Genomic DNA, 19,462 nt, shown 5'->3' on the forward strand with positions numbered 1-19,462 from the left:
GAAATTCTATAACGAGGCTTATCGCTAACAAATATTCAGAACTCCTACATCGCCAAATAGACTTCAAATCATTTGCTGAACTTTGACAGCAAGTAAAAGAAGTGGAAGTCACATTAGGAAGGCTTTGGACTGGGCATAAAACTAATTTACTGACCAACAAATTCTGCGCTAATTTTCTTGCTTGCTGTCTGAAGCAGACGAAAACTGTATTGGGGCAAAAATATTAATATCATTACTGCTCTATTTGCACACAGATTATGAAACACTATGGCTAGGTTTGAGTCTCACCCTTCAAAACATATCTAAGGCTTGCAAATTAGACAGACTTCCAAAGAAAGCAGCCAAAATTTAAAAAACAAACAAACAAACAAAAGAGTAACCAAAAAACCTGTTTACAGTCAGCCAGTCCAAAGCTGCAGTGTCTAGTTCACAAAAAATGGAAACGACAAATAAAATTGAAATTAATCAATCACCATCATTTGAATCATTGTTCTGTCACCATCATTTGTTAGTTCAAAAAACCAAATAGTTTCATCGGAGGATAAGAAAACATAAGATCACCAATTGCAGGATGCCATACTTTATACTGGAAATTATTGGTAACATATGCTTAAGGTGTATCTGCACTTGGAGATATTCCAGTATATTATTCGTAATTAAGTAACCCAAATTAGCTCCATGCTAGGTGATATTATTCTGAAGAAGAATACTCACATATGGTATTATATGAAAAACAGTTATAGTATTTTAAATATGTGCATTACCCTACTATTTAGGTTGACTTCCAAACACAGGCAAGTCTGAATTACTGTGTTCTTACTATCTTTATCAAACCTAACTACTTAGCTACACTAAATACTTATGCTATCGGAAAGCTATCGGAAAATCTGGATGTTCACAAACTCTTGCTAAAAACAAAGTAAAAGAGGAAAGTAGGATAGGTCTGGTCTATGACTTTTCTAATCAGTTGGAATACAATAGTATCTGTTTGCCCTGGGAATTAGATAAAGTAAGATTCAATCCCCATGAATACAGAACAGCTATTTCAGGAGCAATAACTGCAGTTCAGTAGCAAAGGGAGAGCAAACACTTAATCTGAGGGTTGTGTTATTTTTAAATCTACCTTTTTTTTTGGTTGCTTGGAGAGTTGTCTTTTCCTGGTCAGTGCTAACAGAATCAGCCTGTATTTTCCCTTAGTTGTTCTCATGTCTGAAACATTTGTATCCGCTCTGGTAATTTTGTGCTAACAAGTATCAAACAAGTCTTGAACCGGATGCAATTTAGTCACTATGAATGCATTACCTTTGAGAATCGGCATCAACTATCTAATGATCACAGACATTTTCTGGGCTGCAACCCCTACTAAAGGCATAATCTCACTGACTAGGGCAGATTTGTTGCCTAATCGAAATGAAATCCCCCTCAGCTTTTTCTTAAAACTTCTATTTCCTGTCCAGGAAATTTCAAGTAGTGGATAGCATGTGATTTATATCAGCCTGTATACAAAAAGAAATCTACAGAAAAATTGAATGCAACATGATGAGATGCCTCTTCACAGCTCCTCCTGTTCACTCCCTTCGCGGCTATTTGTTCGACAAGTATGCATGTGGTGAACCACACCAGAGCCAAACACCAGAGTCCCCATCCCAGAACGTAGGCACAGCGTTGGCATCAGAGGACAAATTTATCTTTATTCTACCCCACTGTGGCTTGAAGGCAAGAAACTGTTTCAGCCTTAGCCTTGCTGGTCTTGGTTTTGGCTTTCAAAGAAGGGAGGTTTGTGCCAGCAGGCCTTTTGACATACACAACCATGCACGTGTGAGAGAGTGGAAACCACCAGAGTTTATTTCCACAGGCCAACATTTGATTCCCAGAGCACAACGACTTCAGTTGCCATTGAATTTGAAAATATTTAAATTATGGTTTAGAAATATTTATTTTGTTCTAGTCTTTTGTTTACTACCCCCTTGCAAAACAAATTCTTAAAAAAAGCAAGATAAACTGCTCCATTCATAGCTCTTCCAATCCCTGATACAGAACCCCATACTTTCCAAAAGACCTGCCCTAAAATGGTAGAGAGGAATGGGAAAATTTAAGCTGAAGAATACCAAAATGCCATTGCATCAATGACGCTACTACCTTGTAATCAAAGGTGTGTGTTTCTTTTAGGTGTGTTTCTGTAGCCAGCATCCTCATGACATTTGAGTAAAAGCTCTGAGATTTCAGGAAATTTTGTAGTATTGGCAGGTTCTGCCATTCTAGTATTTTGAAGAGCTTTTAAAACAGAATAGAGATTTTAATTTGCAAACCAAGCTTCTGTCAGTAGACAAAAAGTCTACAGATTATCCAAACTGATAGAAATCTACCACTCACAATCAGGTTTTCCGAAAAAGCTTAGAAATTAAGCAGGTCTGATTAGCAATGGGTGATTCAGCAACCAAGTCATACTAAAAAGAGAAAAAGAAGAGGCACTGAGGTGCAGAAGAAATGTCGGAAGTTCCCTAAGACAGCCATGGGCATGGCTTAGAGCTGAGATCCCCAAACTGTGCTCCAGAGATGACTGGGGTCACCAGAGGTGACATATTGAGGGGTCAGACCTGATACATGAAACTGCATTGACTTCAGAGCTACTTCAATCTTATCAAGGACACAGAGCAAAATATGAGAAAAACAGAGTGCTAACACAGTGATCTTTTCGTCCAAAACGTTTGGAAAATACTGGGATAAAACTGGTTGATAAGCATAGCAAGGGTACACCAGATATTGACCACACTGGCTGGATTAAGATGTTTCCAGCACGGAATAAATAGATGAAGGAACCTGGTCTTCAGGCTCTGTACCCATTAATGACTCTCTTCATACAAAGGGTAACCATGACAGGAAATCAGCAGGAGATTAACACTTCATCTTTTCGTAACAGCACAAATATAGAGATCAGTTCAAAAGTAAGAACCCAGACACTATTTCCTCTGGAAGCTCTTGAAGCTTCTTGGAAATAGAAAAAGAATCTCTGTAGGGAATCAAAACAATCTCTGATTTTCAGTCTTGAACACACAGCTAGATAACAATCACACAACACATCACAGAGTGAAAACAACAAAACATAAACACTATCAAAATACTTGGTCAGGAATGCACATTTTAAGGTCCCCACATCCCCCAGTCTGTTTACCATACCGGGTGCCATAGGAACTCCCTTTCTGTGCTCATGGATGTTGCTCACACTCATCATGTAGATCCACAGACCGAATAGGCACCAAATTCTCCCCACACTAACCCCAAATAAACACAGTGGACTTAAACTAAGGCATCATTAGGTTTTCAATTATCTCTACACAAGCAGTCCTCTCCAAAGGTAAATCAGAGATGCAGCCATTTATGTGCTTTCCTGGTCTAGGCATCCTTGCCCTGTCCTGACTGTTATTAATACTGTGGAAGAAATGTTTGTAGCAGTCTCACACATTAGCTTCTCCTGCCGTGTACCTAAATTGCATATGCTTTCGTTTGTTCAAACTGTAAGTGGAGTCATGGATAGCTTGACTGGACTGATAAACTGGCTGTACACACATAAATCCCAGTAGCTAGGTCCATAAGGAACGGTGCATGAATGTCTGCTGTAAGATGGGTTTGTGCACAGCCGCATAGACAACAGAATGATTCCACCTCTAGGAAAGACGTAATTTGAAAATACAGCTCTGAAAGCTCCAACTGGATGGAAAGAAATAATTTAAACATTTATCAGATGAAACAAACAATTTTAAATGGAACAACAGATCAGTATTGAGTTAACCAGCTTGTACCTATGAAAACCCTTATTCATGCTGAATGTATGGACACAGCACTGCAATAGCTTTACATGACATACAGTTGACTCATGTGGTCAGCCTGTGATTAAGAGCACCAGCTCATCACAGAAGTCTTACTTTCTTCCACAACTCAGGAACAGACATTTCTTGAAAATATGAGGCAATTTCTTCTTACATTTTTTATTATTAAAATTTCTTTTAGTAAATGTAATGTTACTCTGATTGAGAAAGAGACTGACATCACTGAAGGTTGATGACTGTAGCCACAGAGTAGCTACAAGACCACCGGTGATGCAAGCTCTCCCAGAAACTGCCTCCTCCTTTTCCCTCTCCCTGTACCCACCAGGCATGTGACCCAGCCCTGAACTGGAGGGATGAGAGGCAAGTTAGCTCGTTTTAGCTCTTTTATTCTTTAGCTCCTCCAGTAAGAATGCTAGCAAGGGGGCCAATTAGTGCTAATTGCAGTAGTCATTTCTGCAATGACATCTGTCCATTGGGAACTCATCTGAGACGACCAAACAGTTTTCAAACAAGCTGCCAAACAGCTGTCAGATGATACAGGATTTTGATCATTACTGACCTGAACACACTCAAACTAGACATCTCGTGATGAAAGATGTATCCCATTTCCAGTCCCCAGAGCCATCCAGTCCCTCAGAACACTGATACAATTCTACCTGAACACAGCTTTTCAGGAAGTGGCTAAAATAGCACTCACAAGCCTCAGTAAATTTCTGAAGAGAACCGAAGTAAAAAGGCATTAGTTAGTAAGTTACCCAGTCTGGTCTACCCACACCATGACAAGATTTAGCAGCCTGTCAGCATCAGCCAGCTTTTTGAATGTACCCATAAAAAGCTGTTTTCTTCAGAGAGGATCCAACTTTTAGAAGTGCAAACCAGGAAGGTAGTAGTGACAACAAAAGTCAGGGCTAAAAAATTGCAGAATCACTCCAAGAATAAAACAACCATCTGGAGAAATGCTTTCTTTGGTTTACCTTAAGCAGAAGTGGATATTTGCAAATTCTCTGAATTGGCGTCAGCAGATAACCCTCTAGTGGAATGTCTGTCGTCTTTCTGCCTCCCAAAAGCATGCAACCCTATAATCAAAAAAGGAAACAAATGTTACCTCAGACACAAAGCTCAGATGCTCTTTGACGTGGTTTTGTATTCCTACAACATGTATTACGGTCAGAAAGCACTTTCCACACCTAAGATACAGGAAAGGGGACTTCATTCTCCACTGAAATACAGCCATCAAGCCTGCAAAGTTCTTCGTGCATCAGCAAAAGAAAATTTGTGGCAATTAACAGTGGCTGTGTAGAAAGGTATCTTCCCAGAGAAATATTATACAGCTGGTGACTCAAAAAATGTCATAATATGATGACAATCAGCAAACCTAGATGCACCATTACCTAAAATAATGCAGCCTACCCCTACAAATGATACGACCATTTGTCTTCATTCACTACGCAAAGTTTGCACTGTTGGTCCAGAAAACTCCTGAAGGCTAAAATAAAGCCTACTAACTAGTAGCCATGTAATTAACTCTAGTCCAATCCTTCTGTCTGAAGGAAATCAAAGTGGAATTAAAATAAGTGACTCATTTGCATCACATCCACCGATTCTCTGACAAAACATTATGTCTAAACACAGCTGGACAAAGAGCATGGGCGCAGGGGCTGGCTAACCAGCACACATATAGCTTTCAACCAGTCACAGCACATGTTGCTGCCTGCCCCGCAAAAACAGCAAGCAAGGACAGGCAGGCAAGGTTACCTTGTAGGTAGGAGGTGCAAGAGGCAATGAAACTGAAGGAAATCAGGTTTCATTAATTCTGATGCTCATTTAAAAAAAAAAAAAAATTGGGTTTCAGCATTAATTTTGTGAAGCTCTGTGACTTCCAAACAGAAAGAAGGTGAAGGGCATTTCTCTACCTAGAAGAATTACTACTCTCCCAGTGTTGTTTAAACACAGTAAGGAAGGGGACAAGTATTGGACCAATACACCAAAGAAATCCAAGTCCAAATAGATTTTAGGTTGAAGAACAGAAGCAGCAATTGATCAACCTTTGCAATACACAATGAGTTCACACAAACTTGGAGGGGCCCTGCATTCCAGAATAATGATTTCACAGATAAATTTGCACACACTACCTCAAAACAAGTGATACTCAACTCCTCAGCAGATTATGGAAATTCATTTCTCAGGACTGACATGGAAGGGGCGTATAAGAATTGGGTGTGGCATCAAAAAAAAAAAAATCTACAGTCCTTCAATTGTCCTTATTTTGTCACAATAATCTGTAATCTCCGTGTGATAAACAAATACTGACCTACTGTAAGCTTTTTATACATTTCCCTGCGGATTCCGTTATTGGCTGCTGCCAGACACAGGTAGTGGACTCAGATGGACTTGATAAACTAGTCTACATTCCTATGTTCGACCATGAATCTGGACCACTTTGCTCCAAAAATCACCTCAGTTGCAAACCTGTGCTGTCAACAGAAACTGAAGTTTAAATTCAGTTCAGCCAAGATGTGCTTGCTTTGGGGCATCACTGATAACATTTTCTCCTGTGAAATGTGTGCTGTGGCTCAGACATACTCTGAAATGTAGTGGGTTTTTGGCTGTAGTTCAACAATCCCCCTCTTCAAGGAATGTTCATGGACATCATACATAAATCTCATTAGTCCTAACTGGTATTTTTACAGACAATCATCTGTAAAACAACCCTTCCCCAGGCTATTCTAGATCTGTGGCACTGGCTACCAGCTCACAATGCTCCCTGTCCAATTTTCCAAGTCTCGAGTGATTCAGTCCTTCCCGTCTCTTCTTTCAGCCCTCTCTCTAGCTCTGGGCTCAAAACTGCCCTTTAACACTTACTGATTTTTCAAACACATTCCCACATTCTATATTTCAGCAGCTGTGAGGGGGCAATTGGGCCAAATCTATCCTCACAAGCAAAGCTTTGTATTTTAATGCAGCTTTCTCTGCATGGTGGCATTATAGCATTGGCTTTAGGAGGCAGTGGAGAAGAGAAGGGACGCCTGGAAGAAATTACAGCAGCCACAGCAAAGAAGACACTTCAGTGTAGCCTCTCCTCCCATATTTACTGCTGTTTTAAGAGTCTCTTGGATTCAGGTGCTGCAGCAAGCCACAGCAGACAGTGTGACATCTTTTGTGTGCCTCGTAATCAGTTTGCCAGCTGCTGCCGGTAACACAGACAGGAGGCTTTTGCCAATCCAGTGGAAGTGGAGAACAATCTGAATGTTGGGAAGGATGGCGTTTACATGCACTTTTGTCTCTCTCCTCTTGCTCTTTAGTTTCCCTCAACAGAAGCACCCAGAGGAACTCACGAACCACGGAAGGGTCATTTGGTGACTCAAACTAATGGTTTAACAAGGTTCATTAAAACTCAGACATGGCAAAGAGATTCTGACCACCCAATAGCATGAGTGCTTGTCCCTGCTGCTCCCTCTGAGGCCTATATTTTGTGGCTAAAAGAATGCTCTGGCCCTGCTTGTGACAGACATTTATGCAGACGTTTTCTTTTGCTGTACTATATTGGGAAAGAGCAGACCTTAGGCAGAAAGGAAAAAAGAAGAGCAGAAAGAAGAGCAGGTCCTTTGCAAAAAGGAGAGCCTTTCTTTTACCTCATAGCATTTACTAAGGAAAAAAGCTAATGTGCTGAATTAGTCCTTCACCTACATGCCAATCCCATTCCAAATGCCATGCATCCATGGCCAAGAAAACAAGATGCCCAAAAATCACACAGAATTGGGGTGAAGGCTAGAAGGCGAAACATCCAAGAAAAGAAAGAAAAATAAGGAATGTTGGGCTGAAGGCACTGTCTACTGGTTATTTCTCCTCCCAGCCCAGCCTCTATAGAGGCATTTGAAGGCTGTATGCCACAGTCCCTCCCAACACAGATACTAATACGTCATGGGTTGGATGGGGAGTTGGGTCATTTTTGATACAAGCAGCAATGACGCAGTCAAAACAATTCATCCAGACTACATTTCTTGCCCACAGCTGGACTCATGGGGAAAAGAGTGTCAGAAGCAAGCCACATTTTTCTGGTGGGTCTGCAGATGGTGAATTGGTTAGAGAACTGAGCAGGGAATCAGATCCACTGGGAACTAGTCCCAGCCCTGCTGCTGACCTATTGCATTACTCCTTTCACAATCTTTGCTCAAATTTTCTGTTGCTTCTTTAAAAAAAAAAAAAAACCAAAATCAAACTTTCCTGTTTCCACTGGAATCACTCATACCAGAGCTGTGCTTCGTTCTGTGCCTGAACTCATCAGTGATTTCAATACCTATCCATCCTGAGTGCTGTATACCTGGAATGGGTAATATCTGCAAAATGCCCGGCGTTCCTGGGATACCAAAGGGTTATTATGAGTACACTGCAAAGTCAGATCATTAAGTCAAGAGTGCTAGAGAAGGTGCTTACCAGGAGGAATGTTCTCACTGTTGGGATCTTGTTCAATTCCATCAGCAGTCTGAGTGCTTTCTCGTGGTTGCTACAGTACTCCTCGTACACAAAGAATTTGTCTTTCTGCAAGGAAAAACACAGTAACTTATTGACTCAGACAAAACTGGAGTGACTATTTTGTCACAGTCTGATACCAAGTTCTTTACAAAGGGGTGTGCACGCAGAGTGGCATTAGGGTTGCAGTTCACATGAAGCGCGTGATACTCCTCTAATGCAAATAATGTATAGAGGTGTTCACTAATTCCTGACTTACTCTGTTGTAAGTTAACATCAGCTTTCTGAGCAGATGCTTCCAGCACTCTTCCTCTTAATGCATCACTGAAATAATATATTCTTTGCTGAAAGAATGAATTTTGCTACCTCAGGGATACTTGCATGTGTGTCAGGATATTCCTGCAGAGTAGCCAGGAGCAAAGTAAAGCCAGGCACAAGTGGGCTGACATTTCTGAGCTGTGCTGACCACTCCTGCCGGAGGAAGAAACAGAGGTGGCTGGGAAGAACCAAGGCCTGCAAGAAGCTCAGAGATCTGGAGGGGAACTATAACACAAAGCAACCAGCTGGAAATCCCCTGCCTTTCAGGGCTGAGAGGGAACCCCCAGTGAGTTGGCTGGTTCACTTTGTGTTCTGAAACAAGATTCTTCACTATTTCGATGCAACACTAAACAGTGGGTCAGCTGTCCATAACAGTTTCCCTAAATGGAAGAATTTAATCAAATACACACAAAATAACCAACATATTACAGAAATTAAAGGAAGGGAAAGGTAGCTTCTCAACTAGATTGAGGTACTTACACTGGAACATATCACACCCACCAGCACATGCAGTGGAATGAAATCCCCTGTTAAGAAACAAGGGTCAGCTGGCAGCACCAAGTTCTGCTTTACTGATCTCCAGAATCAAAGACAGCGCAACTTCTTCTAACTAAAATGATCAGAGATGCTGAACCCATTGCAAACATCAGATATCTGGAAACACTGAAATGATTCACAAAAGAAGCAGTAACAACTATTTCCATGCCTGAGCAGATCAGGCAAGGAGCAAGTTGATCCTTTCAAGGCTGTTGGGAAGGGCTGAACTTTCAGCAGCTATATTGTGAGATTCCAGTATTATGTTAACTGGAATAAAAGGGGGGTCAAGAGACTGTATTAGGCTTTAGTCAGGTTAAATTATTCAGAAGCCAAAAAGACCCATCATTTTTTTGGTGCTTCTCACAATAGTAGTTTCTTTCCTGGTTCAGGTTGGCTTCTATGCCACAATGCAGTGCCATGCAGAGGTACTGAGACAAGCTACTTTGCATATCAAAAGTAATTTAGATGCATTAGCATGGCACTCTGCCAGGGGTAATATGTGAGGCCTTCCACAGCTGGCATCTCAAGGCACTGTGCCATGTAGACAATGCCCTCCAGAGTTCTTGTGGCATTCACATCATTAATTTTCTATTTAGGATCCCGGCCTGAAAACATTCTATCCGAACCTCTTCATCTCCCCAGAACTAGGAAGTTAATTTTTTTTGAGTTTTGATTGGACTCCCAGCACGCTTCAGAGATGTAGAGCTTCCTGCGTTAGCTGAAAATATCTGCGGCACCTAGCTACTTTTAAGACAGCTCATAGTGATCCAAACAAAAAACTACTGCCAACTGAAGGAGTTAAGTAACATGAATCCATGTGCATCCACAGCTGCACTCACTGGGCATTCCCTTCACTATTGTCACATGGAAAAGAAATTGCGCTAATATCAGTTTAGGAGAATTTGACATTCTGGTTAAATGCTCAATGGCTGGATGTACATGCTCAGAGACTGTAAAATGATTTTGGGTTTGGTTTATCACTAATCTGATGAATTTTTTTTTCCCCCTCTTTGTACTTCCAAAGGAAGAATTGGGAATAAATAGATGTATGTCCAAACACAACAACAATGGTACAAAGCAAATAAAACAACAGCCACAAAGAATATGGTGCAAAGAGCTGCGATGCAGATGTTCGAGACTTTTATCCTTCATCTACAGCTGTTCATATTAGTACTGGAGTTTAATACTGGGAAGCTGAAAAGAAACAAAGGCTTCTGACCACCAGATGCAGGAAAAGGCAGGGCTGGGTCCACAGCACAATAGAAAAGAGGCAATTGAGAGGCATGGGATTGTTTTCGACCATAAAAACTGGAGAGTTACAGAACGGGAAGACAGATATATGAGTTTCTCCTACATTTCCTCCTCTCACCTCTCCTCAACTCCCTGAATGCACACAAGCAGCACGCTTGAAACTAAAAATAGTAACCATTAACACAACAGCATCCGTTACATCAATGCACACAAAATGTCATTGCTCAGGTTTCTCACTGCAGCTTTGAGTGCCTGGAGTTTTGGGAGGTTATATTTAGATCATGACAAAATCCCTTTGCTAAAGCTCAAGTCAGTACAATAACTATATACACACCAGAGTGCTTTCATCAAGTCTTTTCCAGCTGTCCTTCATGCATGAGACCCACAAATATGAGAACTATGTTTTAAATTACTCAGTGTCTGAAGTGTTTAATTTCCTCTCTGGGTGACATTCAGTTCTGGACTCTCCCATCTCCTGGTGAGGAAATTATCAGTTACATAATTACAGATGTTAGCCCAGGAATTCTGAACCTGCAGTTACTCTATGTTAAAGTGCAATTATGGTCAGAGATGTGACCACATAAAAATGGCACCTTCTTACTCAGCAAATCTGCTGGATACACAGCTAGACCTTCTGATTTTGGTGACCGAAATAAGTCTGTACTGTTCTTAGTCTGGTTAAAATAAATCTTTAACCAACAGTTTATTCTCCAAATATGTTATTTTGGGTCCATTAGAACTACCCACAAATTAGTCCAAATCTGAAAATAGTTTTTACTAGAAAAAGCAAATAAGACATTTGGAAAATTGTAACAATTTTATTTGGACATATTTTTAACAAGGCATGGCATTTCTTGTTTCAAAGCAAGAAATTTCAACAAAGCATTTCTTGTTTCAAATGAAACCAATTTTGTCAGCATGAAAAACCTAAACAAAACAGGAGATAGAATTCTTACCAAAACAAGATCCCTGATGAGTTAGACAGTAAAACTGATCACTCATGCAACATTGCTCCTAAAAATGAGAAGAAAACATGTTTCCCTCGAACAAGTTTCTGGCTATTATGTCACCAAACATCTAACAATATGGCGATATCAGAAATGAAGCATCTGTCAATTCTCTGCCCTCCTGCTCTGCAGAGAGTCATAGGTTTTCATGTCCTGCAGTAAAGAGCCTATGCTGATGAGGTGTGATTATTCCAAGTTCGGTGTATGTGCTCTCTTTGATGTTAAAGACTTGTTCTATATGCCATTTTGTTTAAGGCTGCAGATTTGACTTTGAATGAATGTTCACGTATGCTCTTTACTGTCTGTTATGGTCATACTGAACTACAACTCCAGAAGAAATTCTAGCACCTAGCATCAGACAATGAACATCTCATGATCATCTGATCAAATGGAGTACACTAGGGCAAACAATGTCTGTCTTCTGAAGTAAACCAGTTTTTCACACCTGAATATCAAGAGCAAGTGCATTTCATCATCTGTTAAAATACTTAAAAAAGTCAATGTGCAATGATTGCTCTTTTGGAACCCTTGCAAAATCTGCTTGCTTGCTTCAGGTGTTACTCAAGATCTGAATCCTTCTGAGCTGGAGATCCAGGGGAAAATGTCCTAGCATTATTATAAATGGATCCACTCTGATCCTAGAGGCTCACAACAACTAAAAGCGGTGTCCTGTTTGTGAAGATCAGTGGACTGTTGTTGAGTGAGGCTCTTCTAGGCCAACGTAAACCAGGAAGAGAGTCAGGCCTACGTAGATTAGAGGAAATTTAGGATACATAGATCTCATAAACAGGACCCAAACACTGCAGTCTGGCAGAACTCCACATGGGGAATCTGGGGATCTCTATCAAGGACATATGATACAAGGAAACTTACAGAAAACATGCACCACTAAGAAATGCAGTGTCTGGAAAGTCTGGAAATGCAGTGCTTCAAGAATTCTCAAGCTATTCACCATATTTATGAGCATTTTCAACATTGAGTTTCTGAAGAAAAGCACCTGTGCTAACATCTGGCTGCTGACAAGGACTGGGTTCATAATCAGGACTAAGAATGACCTTGCCAGGTGATCATGATAGAAGATACACTGATACATTCAAGATTCACAGGCCTTCTGTCATTTCCTCACTGCAAACTCCCCTGAGGATACATCGTGATTTGATGATAATGAAAAAGCAGTACTGAGGGTGCTCTTCCTAGCACTTCTTCTAAGCGCATTGCAACAATAAGAGAACCTTACCCAAAATGAAAGACCAAAGAAATACGTTACCCATGTTTTCCCTGGGTAAACTGGCTAAGAACGTGCACTCTGAAAAAAGCTCTTCAGCCATGTTGCAGGAGTGCATCACTGGAAGAGAACGGCTGGCTTTTTCTCCAGGAAACCTCAAGTGTGCTGCAAGGCCTTCTTGTGGTGGCAAAATACTGTACACCACTTAAAAAACCCCTGGTTTCAGCACCATGGAAACACCTTCAGGAGTACTGTTTCTGAGGCACAGGGTTTTTTATGAATGCCTCTGCTTCATCAGAACAGCCCCAATTAGGGAAATGGAGCTTTGGAAGCCTGAGCAGAAAGGAACCGAAGACTCACTCTGAACCACTGTTGCCACTGGCATCTCCCTGTCACTTGCTGCAGACTCACTATGGAAGCCTTTACTGTGACAGGGCACAAATCCAACCTCCCTCACTCCCAAATACCCACAGTGAAGCTTGTCCTCTAAAACCTAGGCACAATCTGCATGCAAAGATGGATTATTTCCTCCTGTCTTGATAATCCTCTGTTGACTGTTCGTTACTCAGACTTGAGGTACCACAATGCTCCTAATGGTATTTCTACATTTCCTTAAGGTACTTATGGATGAGACCAGCTTTTTCTATACATTCTGAATCAAATATATGTTTTACTTCCTTCTGCATAAGCTGCTTTTTCCCTAGGGGATCATGAAACAGTTGATGTACACGTTATTTGCAATGCACTCCACAGACAGCAATGTAAGCTGATCTCAGTCAAACTGCCTCTATCAGAAGACACATTCTCACCAGCACTCACCCCTATGCATTACGGTTTCATAATTCCTGTATTGTTGTATGGTTGATAAATAAGGAACATTACATAATTATTAAATTTAACAGTAGTAATGTTACAAAATTATATGTTCATATACAAGGAAACACTACCAATGACTACATATATCAGGCTTGAATTCAGTCAAATGACAGGATGTTAACATTTCTGGTTATTCAGCACCACTCTGAAACACAGCAGACAATTCCACAGCATCACTCAAAAGCCCTCTAATTTTGACACCCTTGCTAATGAATACTAATGTATTAGTACAGCACATCTTGTTGATATGCAATGATTCTAGTGGGTATTCAAGGCTTTAACTAAGTTCACCAGTATGTTTTTCAGCAGCTGACAGTCAGTCCTCACATCTGATACAATTTTGGGGCATGGTCTCAATATAACACTTTCCGACACTATTTTAATAATTGTCACAGCATAAATAAAAATTAAACAAGGGGGCATAGTTGGTAAAGCTCTATGAGTAATGAATGGCTGTATAATTGTTGTCTGCTCAAACCTGATGAACTGTGAAAGCAAGAATTTTGATTATGAAAGCGTAATATAACATATTTTGATAGGAAGTTGGCCTGTGGCTTAATGCAATTAATAAAAATTTGAAGAAATGGCTATTATGTACATGCTTTCTAATTTTCAAACATCTCAAGAGGGCTGCTCCAGTGAAAAAAAAGCGCAACTTCAAATTATTATACATGTAAATTAGGTAACTTTGCATTTAAATGAGTCCAGCTTGTAACTAGGTGTATATAATAATTGATCTTGCATATACAGTATGTTCTATATACATATTAGTCAGAGGATGGCACACATACATGATTGAAAACTGGGCCAAGTTAAAAACAAAACAAAACAAAACTCTACCACAGGAAGAATTTCACAGTATAAGAAACAAATTACAATGAGAGAAGCAATGGTAGGATCGCAAGCTGCAATTGCACAATCCTTAAAATGGGTCTGTGCTTTCCTGGATCATCTAGCAGTACCAATCTGACTGGAACAGGTTGGCACACATGATCATGTTATGGATGTAGTAGGAGAACAAATAACACAGCTATCAGGCGTAAAGTCAGATGACACAAAAGTAACTCGTCAAAATGTTCTAAACAACCTGGAACTGGCAGAGTGAATTTGTATCATATGACTACTTCACATTTTGTATCTCTGGCATTCTTGAGCTAGCATTATGAGTCCAAAAGCCAAATTTTATTTACTTTTGAGCTACAGAATGCAGGCACTCATTTATTCCATGGTAAAAGGCTGCATGTTGTAACTTGTGTCGCATTTCAGCAAGATAAGCCATCTCACACTACCTTTCATTTACTAAAGGATAAATGTATGCAGAGACAATAACTACTGTAAATGATGTATTGTCCTTTGTTTTTAATTTTGATCATTGATCTTTGTGGGTTTCAATTTTCTTAAATTTTAAAATACATACAAAAATTATTCATTTACTTGAAATTGTGCTGCTTTTTTGAAACATTTGGAACCAAAGCAGACAAATTCTCAGCAATAAAGTGTGATCACCTGGGTGAGAAAACACGAAAAAAAAATATTCAATGGGAAAAGGAAGAGTTTCTAAAAATACCTCGTTGTTTAGCTGAGTTTGATGTGGTTTCCATTGTTCTAACCTCATTCACAAGTTTTTTCCCACCCTACCTACAACTTTCTTACAAGACACACATTGTCATAGTATTGCCACAAGCCCTAGAGATTAGGGCTAGCTAAGGGGCATGGGAGCTTATGACAGGAAACTGCATTTTCAGATAGCGTTAAGTCATTGTACTTACAAATTTTAAGAAAACATTTCCCAGTTCATGCTGAGACTGAGGTTCTGGTTGTAAACAAAATTCCAGGGCAGCCAGGAACTCCTTGTGAACACCAAGAATGTCTTCGATGTTAGAAAATAAGATCTGAAATATAAAGAGAAAAACATTGTTAGCTGTTAACATATCTGAGAGTGATTTGTTAAACTAGTAGCACCAAAACACTGTGGCTCTAGACTTGCTGTGACAGGATCTAAAGCACAGACAGCGACTTGTACAGAATGAATTACACTGTATTTGCCCCTTTCCTGGCCCCTTATGAAAATCTTTTTTGCTACTGAAGCACCTGCTGTAAATGAAGGTTATCTTTCCAGATACCTGAGCATGATGAATGTGAGCAAACTCTTTCAAGTCTAGAGAAGATTTCCTATGAGACCAACCAGGTGAATGGAATCACAAGGACCAAACTCACTTTGCAGGAGATAGAAGCAGGAAGTTATTTGCCTTTCCTTCCCATGCATTAGAAATCACTTTCTGGAAGAAAGGGGCTTGAAGCTACCACACACAAAGATGTACCTGTAAATAAGAGACAATCTCTGCCACGTAGGATCTAGCATTTCACTGACAGAAGTACAGAATAGTGTAAAATGCTTGCAAACCACAACAGCAGCATTTTAGAGTTCCCTTTCACTGATCTCAGTGGTTCTAAAAGGTGTATGTAATGGGATAGAGGCCCCTAGTTTAGATATGTACTAAAAGGTAATTGTGCAATCTCACAGCTAAATGATCCCTAGTGATTTGAATATACATGTGCTAAGGGGAATACACTGCCAGGGTGAAAGCTGCTATAAACACATAAGCTTTTGTATTGGGTTTGCATGGCAAGATTTTGGTAGCTGGGGGGCTACAGGGGTGGATTCTGTGAGAAGCTGCTAGAAGCTTCCCCCATGTCCGGTAGAGCTAATGCCAGCGGCTCCAAGATGGACCTGCCGCTGGCCAAGGCCGAGCCCATCAGTAACGGTGGTAGCGCCTCTGGGATAACATATTTAAGAAGGGGAAAAAAAACAACCTGTGCAACTGCAGCCAAATATATGAGTGAGAATATGTGAGAGGAACAACTCTGCAGACACCAAGGTCAGTGAAGAAGGAGGGGCAGGAGGTGCTCCGGGCGCCGGAGCAGAGATCCCCCTGCAGCCCCTGGTGCAGACCATAGTGAGGCAGGCTGTCCCTGCAGCCCATGGAGGTCCACGGTGGAGCAGATATCCACCTGCAGCCCATGGAGGACCCCATGCTGGAGCAGATATCCACCTGCAGCCCATGGAGGATGCCACACCAGAGCAGGTAGATGCCCGAAGGAGGCTGTGACCCCGTGGGAAGCCCACGCTGGAGCAGGCTCCTGGCAGGACTTGTGACCCTGTGGAAGGGACCCACGCTGGAGCAGTCTTCCTGAAGGACTGCACCCCATGGAAGGGACCCACGCTGGAGCAGTTTGCAAAGAACTGCAGCCCGTGGGAAGGACTCACATCAGAGAAGTTCGTGGAGGACTGTCTCCCATGGGAGGGACCCTACGCTCGAGCAGGGGAAGAGTGTGAGGAGTCCTCCCCCTGCGGAGGAAGGAGCGGCAGAGACAACGTGTGATGAACTGACCACAACCCCCATTCCCTGTCCCCCTGCTCTCCAGGCGGGGGAGGAGGTAGAGAAAATTGGGAGTGAAGCTGAGCCTGGGAAGAAGAGAGGGGTGGGGGGAAGGTGTTTTTTTAAGATTTGGGTTTATTTCTCATTATCCTATTCTGATTTGATTGGTAATAAACTAATTTCCCTAAGTCAAGTCTGTTTTGCCTGTGACGGTAATTGGTGAGTGATCTCCCTGTCCTTATCTCGACACACAAGCCTTTTGGTATATTTTCTCTCTCCTGTCCAGCTGAGGAGGGGAGTAATGGAGCGGCTTTGGTGGGCACCTGGCGTCCAGCCAGGGTCAACCCACCACAGCTTTATAAGTCTTCATCATTTTCATACAAAAGTATGAGAAGAAAGTGTGAATACACATATAAGAGATGGAACGCTATTTACACAGGGGGAGAAGTCCCGATGCATGGTGACACAGCTATCAGTATTGACAGCCACTGGAGGTAAGCCTGAATGGGCAGAGTAAATCCTGAAGTCTGCAGTGACATACATATTGCAGACAACATTTTCTATCACTTTGCTTTAACTATGCCACTTGCAAAGAGAAGATCTGCAGTGCAGTCAAACCAGCTTTCACATTGAAGCAGCCTCCCAGGTCTTGCACAGTGAGTGAGTGACACTCCTCTGAACCACAAAGCATACAGCCTGACAGAATCAGCCTTCATCTTCCTGGCGTTCAGTGTGGGAAGTGATCGAGCCTAACATCTTCCAACACTTCCCAAAGCACCTTATCGTAACATGAAGCTTTTCAACTTTATGCAGTGGAATTTATTCACCAGATGTGACACTGATTCAGCCTGGTGACGTGGCAGTAATTCAGAAAAACAATAATCTGTAAATTAAGTCTAATCATTAAAGACAGGAATGAAACCTCAATTCCTGGTTTAAAACCAGTTTCTCTCTGGTTTTGCAGGGGTATGGGAATTCAAGGAGCCTTCCTCTCTGCATGTACCCAGGTTCAACTCTATACCTTCTGTTATTCAAGGATGGGCAGAGTATTTCTCTCAAACTCCTCCTGCAAGCTGGCTGCATGTGCAGAGCAGAGCCTGTTGCATCCTCCTTGTCTTTGCTCCCCTCTCACTTCAGGAATACTGAGATATGGTAGTTTGCATCATCATTAATGCATATTTGTGCCTCATAGCTCCTTTCTAGCTCTGATTAAAAGATTCCAACAGACTGAATTTACACTCATGGGCTCTGAACCAAAAGGACAGGGAGCTAGGACCATTCGATTGCTTCCAGAAAGCCTCCCGTGCTAATTCAAGCAGACCATAGGATGGTTCTGTCACATGGCTGAAACTGATGTGATGACACGGTAGCCTCTGTCTGCATGGCTTTGCCAGAAGCTGTGCCAAAAGGGGATTAACAAGGAAGCGGAAAACATCTGTCAGGGATGATTTTCTCCTTCAGGAGCAGTCTTCAGGGGGTATTTTTTGATCCAAGGAATATCTGTGTAATCTAATGAATTCTGTGGTGGTCAGTACAGCTCTGCTTGCAGGAGAATTCACAGATAAGAAGAGTCACTTGAAAATCAAGGCAGCAGAGAGACCTTGACTGCATGTGCTTCTATACCTAATACACAGTTACCTTTTATAAGCCTTATGCGAGGATCTATGGCTGGCAGCTTGTGTAGACCCTCAAGTTGTACTGCCTTCAATCTACTATATCAGTAAAATTACATCAGTACCCTGCTGTGAATGTAGCATAATACTAACATATCAATAGAGTTATTCCCACATGAGGCAGCGAATAAACTAAAAACATTTTTTAATGATGTTGCTGCAGCTGTTAGTCACTGGAGTACTTGTAAAATCTGGGCCTGGCACAGGACTCAATGTGGACTTTCTGGAAGGGGATACAGTAGCCAAAGATTACTGAAATCTCCAGTGCTTAGCGCCAGCTGTAGGAGAAACCTGCAAAAATAATACTGGGCGCAATAACCCAAATTATCCTAAAAAGCACTTTCTCCTTTTGCTCAGAGGTGAGTGACTGCCAGAATACCCTGTATTTTCCTCTAGACATTTCTGCTGCATGAAGAAAGAGGAAAAGACAGGCTTCTCCTTACATAAGCTGCCAAACCATTTATACAGTCTCTGCTACCATCCTTGCTGCTGCCAGCCACCTCGCAGCTCTCTGGTGACTCAAGATACATAATATTAGCAGGCAGAGTTATCAGAAGTCCCAACACCACCTTGCTTGTCCTTCTTCTACCAGCAAGGAGGGAGAAAGGAGAGGGAAAGAAAGAACAAATATCTTTCAACTGCAGGAAAGACAATGAAATTATTTGGGGTAGGGGGGAAGGGGGGCGGGAGGGGGAGATAACATTAACTCTGATCAGGAAAACTGTGCCTTTGTGATTCTATTTCACCAGCAATAGGCATAGGCCCTTTATTATTGAAGAGAAGCTCTGCTATTGAAAGCTGGGTATTGTAATAATAAGAATAAATGAGGTCTCACAGTGGCCTCAAAAAGAACCCCCAGGCACTTCAAGAATGACACAAAAATGAAGTGGTACTTCCC

At 41.4% G+C, this 19,462-nt stretch overlaps 1 protein-coding gene across 4 annotated transcripts in view; it reads right to left on the bottom strand.

Moving 5' to 3' along the window:
* PREX1 (phosphatidylinositol-3,4,5-trisphosphate dependent Rac exchange factor 1) overlaps positions 1 to 19,462 on the bottom strand; it is a 173,106-nt gene that overhangs the window by 82,660 nt on the left and 70,984 nt on the right. For all 4 annotated transcript variants that reach the window (XM_075516828.1, XM_075516830.1, XM_075516827.1 and 1 more), the window contains exons 3-5: positions 15,281 to 15,403; positions 8,262 to 8,366; positions 4,802 to 4,903 (exon numbers count right to left, since the gene is read on the bottom strand). In XM_075516828.1, coding sequence (XP_075372943.1) covers positions 4,802 to 4,903; positions 8,262 to 8,366; positions 15,281 to 15,403 — 330 coding nt within the window. The remainder of the gene's footprint in view (positions 1 to 4,801; positions 4,904 to 8,261; positions 8,367 to 15,280; positions 15,404 to 19,462) is intronic.

The sequence above is a fragment of the Mycteria americana genome, chromosome 14 (genome assembly GCF_035582795.1).
Source record: "Mycteria americana isolate JAX WOST 10 ecotype Jacksonville Zoo and Gardens chromosome 14, USCA_MyAme_1.0, whole genome shotgun sequence".
Classification (NCBI taxonomy): domain Eukaryota; kingdom Metazoa; phylum Chordata; class Aves; order Ciconiiformes; family Ciconiidae; genus Mycteria; species Mycteria americana.